The sequence below is a fragment of the Morone saxatilis genome, unplaced genomic scaffold (assembly GCF_004916995.1).
Source record: "Morone saxatilis isolate NCDOM2014 unplaced genomic scaffold, NCSU_SB_2.0 Contig21, whole genome shotgun sequence".
In the NCBI taxonomy this organism is placed as follows: domain Eukaryota; kingdom Metazoa; phylum Chordata; class Actinopteri; family Moronidae; genus Morone; species Morone saxatilis.
The window spans coordinates 11737177-11746652 of NW_023339774.1; the positions used below are offsets into that span (position 1 = coordinate 11737177).

General features: G+C 42.2%; 2 protein-coding genes across 4 annotated transcripts; one reads left to right on the forward strand and one right to left on the reverse strand.

The window, feature by feature from the left end:
* Positions 1–1775: 1775 nt before the first annotated feature.
* LOC118333022 lies at positions 1776–5080 on the forward strand. The gene is made up of 2 exons (XM_035668506.1): positions 1776–1993; positions 3827–5080. The coding sequence occupies exons 1-2, from the start codon at positions 1864–1866 to the stop codon at positions 4537–4539; spliced, it is 843 nt and encodes a 280-aa protein (XP_035524399.1). The 5' UTR covers positions 1776–1863; the 3' UTR covers positions 4540–5080.
* A 562-nt stretch (positions 5081–5642) lies between these two features.
* On the reverse strand, positions 5643–9012 carry rnf185 (ring finger protein 185). 3 transcript variants are annotated; one of them, XM_035668383.1, is made up of 7 exons: positions 8930–9012; positions 8374–8572; positions 7418–7436; positions 7194–7306; positions 7043–7097; positions 6541–6658; positions 5643–6447 (listed from the first exon to the last, which is right to left on the reverse strand). In XM_035668383.1, exons 2-7 carry the CDS (start codon positions 8550–8552, stop codon positions 6350–6352), a joined length of 582 nt encoding a protein of 193 aa, XP_035524276.1. In that variant the 5' UTR covers positions 8553–8572; positions 8930–9012; the 3' UTR covers positions 5643–6349. The 3 variants fall into 3 exon arrangements, with proteins under 3 accessions (XP_035524276.1, XP_035524277.1, XP_035524275.1); XM_035668384.1 differs by having other exon boundaries at positions 8857–8995; XM_035668382.1 differs by having other exon boundaries at positions 8374–8985.
* Positions 9013–9476: the final 464 nt, after the last annotated feature.

Consider the following 9476-nt stretch of genomic DNA (forward strand, 5'->3'; position numbering starts at 1 on the left):
TCCCCAGAAACAAAAGTCAACCAAACACCAGTTCGGATGTAGTGACAGAAAAAGGCACCGTGCCGAGGCTAAAAAAGAAATAATTGCTTCTCTGCCTCATCGTGACGTAAAGCTTGTAATTTCTGGAAAATATTGTCCTGATGGTGCTGACGTATGAGATTAATTTCAGCACGATTATCACTGACTAATACACCCTTTGGGTTCGTGTTACAATAATGACGACTCAGCAGGAGGTTGGTGGGAGAAAAAATGAAAAAAGGACACAAATCAAGTACAATTCAGACAGGAGACACTGGATAAATGAGCAGAGAACCTCAACTGGTATCAGACTATTCATGTGTGAAAAAGCTCAGTGTCTCTACTTCACTGCTGGACCGGGGCCCAAAACCTCCTGGGGAATCGGAGATTGCAGCTGTGTGACCAGGAAATGCAGAGGATCAACCTTCCTCTCTGTTTGCTCCAGACTTGCTTGCTTGTGTGTGTGTGTGCCTGTGTGTGTGTGTGAGAGAGAGAGAGAGAGCTTGTGCAGGCAAAACACAGTAACTGTTGAAGGCTCGGAAAACAGACTTGTCAGATATAGTGATACCCCCGGGGGACTTGAGAGGAATCAGCAAAACTACCTCGTGGTTGGAACTGCATATCTAATAGTTGTATAAATACAAATATTATGTTTCTTTCTACATTTCCCTGAAATCTGATAATGAGCTCTGGGATCTGCTGTGTGATTTGTCTTCAACAGGCTTTTTCATCTACGGTGGTGTTGAACTCATAGTGATCACGGGTTTTGTTATTCAAATGTTTATATGTTACGAAAAACACACATAAACTAATACATATGTAATTTGTAGGCTACTGTATCCCCAAGGAGAGAGACAAACAGTCCCTCCCAAAGTCGAAAGTTTGCATCAGTGTGATGGCTCACATCACTCGCAAGCACAAAGGTTTCTGATTCTGTCTGTATAAACCATCTTAACATCACAATATCAGTGCAACGACACATTCTTGTTTTGTAAAAGCAGTATAGTAGTAGCAGTAGTTGTTGAAATTTGTTACCTTTGACAAAAGACCCTGACATTATCAAAATGGTTTAAGAACAAAAAAAAATATTTTATTTATAGGCCTATGCTATTTTTATGCTTGTGCAGAAAAAGGGGAACTTATTATTGAGCTAATCAGAGATTTCTGTTAGCAGTAGGTTGCTACCTCACAAAGCTTATGTTGCTTTTTTGTGGAGAAAAAAAAAGGGAAAATAGCCTAGTTATTTTTTTAAGTTTAGCTTTTTAACTTTGAAGAGCTGAGCAAAAACTATATTCCCAGAGCCTTTAAACAGCCATGGTCCTGCATTAGAAAAAGTTCAAACAACCAAAAAGAGCTAATAGAACAATGAGAAGACACTGAATCGCTCAGAAAGAAGGCACATCAAGTCATATGATTGTTAAAAATGATAGAAAATACATAATTCAGACATAACAATAAATAACATAAAAATAAAAAACAAGGAAAATAAGAAAAAAAACAGGAAACAATCGGCTCAAAATCCACCCAAATCCAAATGTCTTGCAGTTACTGACCTCATTATTAAGGTTAATTGTACAGTTTATAATAGTTTTTAAAGGAATACATAATAGACCTTGAAGAAAAAGGTCAGGAACCGCTGCCCTCAACCCCCACAGCAGAGCAGGGCAGTAGAGTCGTGCGCCCCCCTGCGACCAAACCCCACAACGTCTGAACGGCAGAGCGACACAGCGCGGCAGGCTGCCCGCCACTCGCGATAACTCGCGTTGGAGCAGCAGATGGGCGGAAAAGGCGGGAGAAGACTGCCGCTTCCGCGTCCGCGCAGCACAGACACAACAGTAGGGCAAAATGGACGATAAGTTAATATTGGCTGTATTTAATTACCCAGAGCTGTACAATGTCACTTTGCCGAATTACCGCTGCACTGAAAGTCGGGCAAATGCTTGGAGAAACATCAGTATCGCACTGGGTCTCCCATGTGAGTGTTTGGTTGTTTATTTTGTTTATCACAACTTTACTGTCAGTTATTATTCGCTGAGCCGATGTTGGACGCGGACGACTAAACAGGCAGTGTGTGTTTCCAGGAGATGGAGGTAGTTACAATGTCGCTTGCGGGCAATTTTTCTAGCTTTTTGTTTATTTTTTTTATTTTTTTTTTATCCGCGCGACTACATCCCGGTGGTGTGGTTGCAGCCGCGCGCACCGTGCTAGCGGTAGCAGCCGTAGGCCGCGCTGCACCGGACGGCACCGGACGGCTCTGCCTCTGCGCCGCCAGCCGCGTGTCCACTGCACGGCACGGCACGGCACGGCGGAGGGAGGGAAACAGGCTCCGCGTCACGCATTTACCGAGCCGCGTGCTTTTTCGTGAACACCGCGAGCTCCGTGTGGACTGAAAGGCTTGTAGGAAGTCTCGTGGAAGCGGCGGCGGAGGCGGTACGGTGTGTTGGATAAAACACACCGGAGCCAGTGACGAGGGGGGGCCCCGAAACAGTATCAGGTGCACGGAGACATAGTTAATGATGAGGCGGCACGTAACTACAATGAGCTCCAGACAGCTCGTGACAGGATCAATAAAGCCACAATGAATTAACCATTGTTATTTCTTTGTGTAACTTTATAAAGATTTATAATTAAAGCCCAATCGTACTTTAAGTAATGTGTTGCTTTATTTGAATATATACTGTACATACATTACACAGTTCCTTTTATTAGCTGAATGCAGTCTAATGTATTAATATTTAATTAATATATATATAATTATATATACTGTCAGTGAGTACAACTCATCTGCCCCCAGCCATCAACCAAATATTCTTCCTTTTAGGAATATTATGATGTTTTAATTAGTTTTAATGTGTTAACACTGTATGATTTTAGTGGACACAGTCTCCTCAGATATGAGCCTATTATTAACACTAGAGCTGAAGCCATGAGTTGATTTATGAATCAGCAGTTATTATGATAATCTGTTAATTATTTAAGTAATTTTCTAGGCAAAACACAAAATATTTCTATCTTCAAACTCCTCAGTTGCAATGATTTGCAGATTTTCTTAATAGATGGTTCATTGAATATATTTGGGTTAGAAAAGAAAGAAAATAATTGCCAATTTAATCGATAATAAAAATACTAATTAGTTGCAGCCATAATCTGCACTGACAGTCTTGAAAAACAAAACATAAACTAACTTCACAGAGGAACATGAAGTGCTATTGCATTGATTTGGCTGCTTTCTGTTGTAGTTAAAATAGAGTCCAAAACGTGTGTGAAGGTACAGTTGTTATTTTGTCCTGCTTCATAATATTTGAACATAGAGATCCTCATTTAGTCTGTCTGCCAACATCAGTGATTTTATTGATCAGTAAGCAGTGATTTATCTGGGCCAGAGAAAAAAAGAAACCCAGCTTTCATCTTTGACCCAAAGACCAATTCTGTACTTGGCCATCAACATTTACCTATAATTACAATTTCAACATGATATCTGGGTGTATTTTATTAACTATATTTGTATTCTGAGGGCTGAAGAGCACACTTCTCACAAGCCATGTAGGTACATGTTTAGTCTAACATCTGTGCAGCAGACTACTCATCTGCGAAAAAATGTCTGGGAATGTAATTTATGGGAAATATTTTTATTGTAACCGCTGTGTTTAAAGTGTCAGTGTGGTCAGTTTTCTTCTCATATGCAGCTTCAGTAGACGTCCTGGTTGCAGACTGCTTCAAATCTTTCATTCCTGTTCATTGTCAGTAAACAGAAGATATATTTAAAGTGTTTTCTTGCTTCTTACACTCTGATATTTTACTTTCCCAGCTGATGAGTGTAAAAGAAAATGGAAGAACATGAGAGACAGGTACTTGAAGGAAGTACGAATGGAGATCAAAAGCAAGAAGCAAGGAGAGATTGTGCAAAGTAGATGGAAATACAGACAACTTATGAATTTTATTGCACCCTTCACTGGGTCGAGAAGCGGAGTGGCCGACATCTGCGGCAACAACGACGACGACCATGACAATCCTGACAACGAGTCGTGCAGCGCGGAGGGAGAAAGCGCTTCCTCTGACGCAGTCAAGACGCCGCAGTCCATCATGAAGGTCCCTGTGAGTCAACCTGACCTCAAGCCCCAGGTAGCGTTCATGACTCAGCTCCCTTCGGTGTCTCAAGACGCACAGATGGCCCAGCTGGCCGTTCTGGCTAAGATGCCGTCAGGCCAACAGATCACGCCGAGCACCAAAACTGGAAGGAAGCGGCGCCTGATGCAAGAGGCACTTTCACTGCCTTCTTCTCCAAGTACAACATCCCCAACAAAATGGCTAGTCAAAGACAATGGCACCTCATTTCCCAACAGGCCGCGGGATGAGGATGAACTGTTTCTGCTGAGCTTTGTCCCCGCTCTGAAGCGACTCGCTCCACAGAAAAGGTGTGAGACAAAAATAAAGATCCAGCAGATTATGTATGAAGCAGAGTTCAACATCGCACAGTCAGAATCTCAAGAGAAACAGCCGGAGCCAGAAACGCAGGACTAGACCAAACTGACTGTTTTTGTACTTTTACTTTTGTTTTCTAAAAATCCACAAAATGACCAAAATATATTTTTACAGCACAGAATGGTTGAGTTTGAAGTAAACCCCTTTTTCATGTGAAATTAACTGAAGAATAACTGAAGTTGCTCTACATGTTCAACTCAGTATTGAACAGGTTGTTGAATATTTCCACACCACTCCGGTTTGGTGTGTCTGGAGTTGCATATTTATTGGATGAGAAAGGATTATGAATTTACACCTTAATAAGACGACAAACAGACTATGATTAACATCTTTATTTACATGGTTTTTACTGTCAATAGAGTGAATTCACATTTAGAAAAGTTGTTTTATTTTTCAATCTTCATTAACTCTGTAATAATCTACAGTATTTTACATTTAATTACAGAAACCAGAGCAAAAGAAACTTTCCAGTTTGGAGAGGAACACTGTTTCATAACTGCTTACATGCATCAACACATTGCTTTTTTAATCTCATCTAAAATAAAGAGACAATGTCTGACATTGTTTTGATTCCAAAAAATCTTGGTATGATTTTGGTACATTTCGCAGATGAGATGTGTAACTTGTAAGATCACCTACAGCTAGATAACAAAAAAACATTCTTAGTAAATCAAGTGAACGGAAAGACAACATGGAAGAGGCACATGCTAGTGTTCAGCGTGTAACTCATTAAGATTCCCAACAATTCCAAAAATAAGAATAAAATGCAGGCCTATATGAATACCTTTTACATGGAAGACATTGTGACATGTCAACTTAAAAGCACAGGTGTCAATAATAAATAATAATGGCTGTCATACTGTTATGACCTCCTGGGACAGGGGAATAAATCAGAGTCATCCTTAATGTTATCACTAACATCTGTGCTTTTCCTGCTATGACCAGAAAATAAGAGCACAAGGACCAAATGGCCTAAATTAATACCTCAGGGGCCCTGGTAGCTCACCTGTTAGAGCTCTGCCCCTCGTTCAGTGGCTGCAACCTTACTGCAGCAGCCTGGGTTTGATTTCAGCATGTGGCCCTTTTGCTGCGTGTCACCCCCCCCCCNNCTACGGCCCGTTGCTGCACGGCATCCACCCACTCTCTCCCCACTTTGCTGTCTCTCTTCAGCTGCTCCTGTCTAATAAAAGGCTATCAAAACCCAAAAATAACCTTAAGAAAAGTCACCTAGGTAGGGTAACAGGGAACCAAATGTAGGCTGAAACATATGGGTTGGATTGGAAGTGTGAATGAAAATCCAAATTAATGAGCACTGGTGGTCTTATTTTGTTAGGCAGAATATTTCTTTAAATACAATAATAGAAGCAAAACAATCCCAAAAAGCCCTGATTCAGTCAAAAATGCAAAAAGTGAAAGAGCACCGAGAGTGATCACTTGCTCTCACCTGAATAACCTCTTTTGTGTCTAAAAAAAAAGGACCAGCAACAGAGAGAGAAAGATGCATGTAGATATACAAGGGGGGGAGGTCGTATAAGCAGCACAATGTTTGAAGCCGTTGGCTGATGTTTGGGTGCAGAAAATATAAAGATGATTTAGCATTTAGCAGCTGTGTTATTGAGTTAAAACATTAAGTAACCAAGGTTACGTGGTACACCTTGAAAGTTTTTAGCTAGGTATCTTCTATTTTGGAAAAAAAACTGCTTTATTCAAATCTCACATGTTTGTATAAAGGAGAAAAAAAATAATCAAGGAGCTAGAAAATGTAAGAAGGCAGAATCACATTGGTGCAAACCGTGATGATGTCTGTCAAACCATTTGGGTTACCCCAAGATGATGTCTTTCCACGCGTTTATGCAATCAGCAGCCAAAACATAATCACCAGAGCGACAAACAGGAAGAGTCGAGACAGAAACTGTTCGTCTGTGTGCTGTGGTGTCCCAGGGGCCGCTGTTTGGGGAGACAGTTCAGACACAGGTTATTTAATATGTTGCTGATAAAATACACAGAGTGGTCGTGGTGACGTGTGTAAAACATAAATACCTGGAGGTGGTCTTCCATCATTGATGTTAAAAGCTGTTGCAAAAATACCAAATGGAAAGGCACCGATTCCAAATGACATCTGAAAACCTCCATCTCCAAAGCCAAACCCTTGAAAGCCCTGTGAAACATGCATTTCATCACTAACATGAAGACGTGTGGATTCTCTTAAGGTCTATCTGAGGTACAGTTTAACACAGTGAGATGTGACGCAATAGCCAGTGCAATTTGTGATCATCCACAGGGGATGTCCCTGCACCGCAGTGCTTAACATCTAATAGATCCCAGTGGGAAATGTCCTTTTGTTAATGAATAAAGCACAGGTTTACACTACACCTACCTAATCCTATGTAATGGTTTCATCATGAATGGATTATAACAGCTGAAATTGCACTGAAAAGCTACATGAAGCTACTTAACAGTAAGAAAATATGGATCTAGCACAAAATTATGAAATCGTATACTTTGTTATTACCATGACTATATACTTGTGCAGAGTACTTACACCACGGTTTTCTGGCTCCGGCCTTTGCCCTTGTGGTCGTGGGGGTGTTTTTTCTCTATAAAAGAAAGGAAATATAAACATAGTCACCGTCGGAGAGTCCTCGGGGCGTATTGTGATAATACCTGAAGCCTAATAGATTAAAAGTACTCACCTGGGGTCTTGTTGACCTGTGCTTCCCCGCCCATATAAGGGGATAACTTTGTCTCGGCTAATGCCGGCTTTACACACTGGACACACTTGTCTGTTGGGTCTGGTCTCCAACCACTGCATAAAGATAAAGAGCCATTAAAGACCGGACTTATAAGTTATATATATATATCAGTTATATAACACCAATAATAATGCACTGTCAAAACAGAGATAGGTTCAGCTTACCTGATGCAAACAAGGCCAACTGATCGGGACGGGATGCAAAGGAGACGAGGGTAGAGGTGTTGGACAGGGAACAGGTTTGATTAGTAACACAAATGTGTCCTATAACTGTACAAAACTGCATATGTATATAAACAAATGAAAACAACGAATCACGTCACTGTTCACAAAGTTGACAGTGAGCTCAGCTACTGAAGAGAGTCGAAAACAGAGGACACATGGCTTCTTCCTTTGGGATTGATCTTCTCTTTGAGAATGAATAACTAAACTGGCGCTGTCACTACTGATATCAGACCGAATGCTAAAGACCGGACCTCTCCTGAGTGGACAGAAGTTCACTAGTTATGTGTGAGGGGGTGAGCCTGGCTACAGACACTGGGACATACTGACAGCTCCAGTCTTGTATTTACACACTATTAAAGCATACTTTTATATTTCAGCCTCACTTTGTAAACATTAAACCAGCAGTATTATTGAATGGTGCTTCTATAGAAAGTGACATAACATGTTTGTACTCCTACAGAAGCATTTATGTGTGTTTTTAATTACTGAATATGTCAACTAATATTTCTTATTTGATGTATTTCTGTAAAGTCTCAGTCTTAATGCACAGTTGCAAGTGCCTGGTGATCTTTAAATATGGACGAATATTGTTTACTGCTAGTGTAAAGATAACACGCACAGTCAACAAATGGCCAGATATCAACAAAACTACTGATGTCTGTTGTTGTTGTTGTTGTTGGGTCCAAATGTTGGCTTTCAAAGCTGATTTCTGGCCAGTAGGGTGTATGTCAACAAACCAGTGTATACCCAGTTCTCTTGTACAATAATATGAAAAGTAAGATTAGCTAGACTGATCTGGATCTGGATCTGGATCTGGACTGCCCTGTGGCCTAAATACCCTGACTGGTGGGTTTTCTACAAAACTGTAAACATAAAACACAGACAGCGGTTCTTACCAGAAGAGGTGTCCACACAGGCTGATCACTGCATCCTTGGCGGTGTCCAGACATATATTACACTCGAAAGTGCTGTCCTGGTTGCCCCCGTCGGCCGCAGGAGAGCTGCTGGATCCGGGACTTGCACTGTCAGTGGCCGCAGTGGAGCCAGAGGCCGGAGGGGGGGCAGCGGTGGCCATTCAGCTTAAAGATAGATCCACTAAGGAAGAAAGGTACAGGTAGGGTGACTCCGCTGGCACCCAGCCGCTTCACAGTAAGTACATAAGGGAAGCCCAGTGGATGGAGTCAGTAGGTAATAGTTAGAAGAGAAGACGAGAGGCTGAGTTTGACACAAATAACGAGTGAAATCGACTAAAATCGGCTGCTAGCGAACGTTAGCTTCCATCTAGGTAAGGTGTCGTTGCGGAGCGGCTAACGTTAGCGACCCGATAAAAGACACCAAATACAAAACAACTAGCAACAAACACCACGGCGTGAGCTCACACTGTCGTTCAAGGGTGTGATTTTCTGAACCGAGATGTAAAACTTGTGGAGAAGTTGAGGAAAATGTCCTTACAGTTCGTTGCATCACACATCCGCAACAGTCTAGTAACCGGTAGTAGATCCTGCGGGGCGGCGGGGGGCGTGGCTACGAGCGTCACCGGGGGCGTGGTTACGAGCGTCAGTGGGGGGCGTGGCTACGAGCGTCAGTGGGGTTGTGGTGCCCTCAGTCGGAGCTGTTAGGTGCCCACCACAACCAATCAGGCATCAGCATCTTTTGGCGACCTGGCTACCTGGGGCAGCTCAATAAAGTAAAGTTTTAGGATCATAACATTTTAGGAAAGGCTTACCTAATTTACACATCAAGCAGGCACAGGACAACATTTTCATTCATTCTGTGGCCTACGCTTACATTTACTTTGTATACAGTGTGTAGGGACTTGGCTTGGGGACTGGAGGGTTGCTGGTTTAAATCCCACAGACTGCAATATGGAGTGTGGACTGGTAGCTGGAGAGATGCCACTTTCACCTCCTATGCACTGCCTAGGTGCCCTTGAGCAAGGCAACCTAACCTAACCCCAGGAAACTGCTCATGGGTGCCGCTAACGTGGCGAGCCCATCAC

Bases quoted from the DNA above. Each gene is read 5' to 3' on its own strand.
- LOC118333022 (XM_035668506.1), top strand. From the start codon at position 1,864: ATGGACGATAAGTTAATATTGGCTGTATTTAATTACCCAGAGCTGTAC. The intron at 1,994-3,826 runs GTGAGTGTTTGG...TTACTTTCCCAG, and splicing joins TATCGCACTGGGTCTCCCAT to CTGATGAGTGTAAAAGAAAA.
- rnf185 (XM_035668383.1), bottom strand. From the start codon at position 8,552: ATGGCCACCGCTGCCCCCCCTCCGGCCTCTGGCTCCACTGCGGCCACT. The intron at 7,098-7,193 runs GTGAGTACTTTT...TTTCTTTTATAG, and splicing joins ACAGGTCAACAAGACCCCAG to AGAAAAAACACCCCCACGAC. The intron at 6,448-6,540 runs GTATTTATGTTT...CTCCCCAAACAG, and splicing joins TGATGGAAGACCACCTCCAG to CGGCCCCTGGGACACCACAG.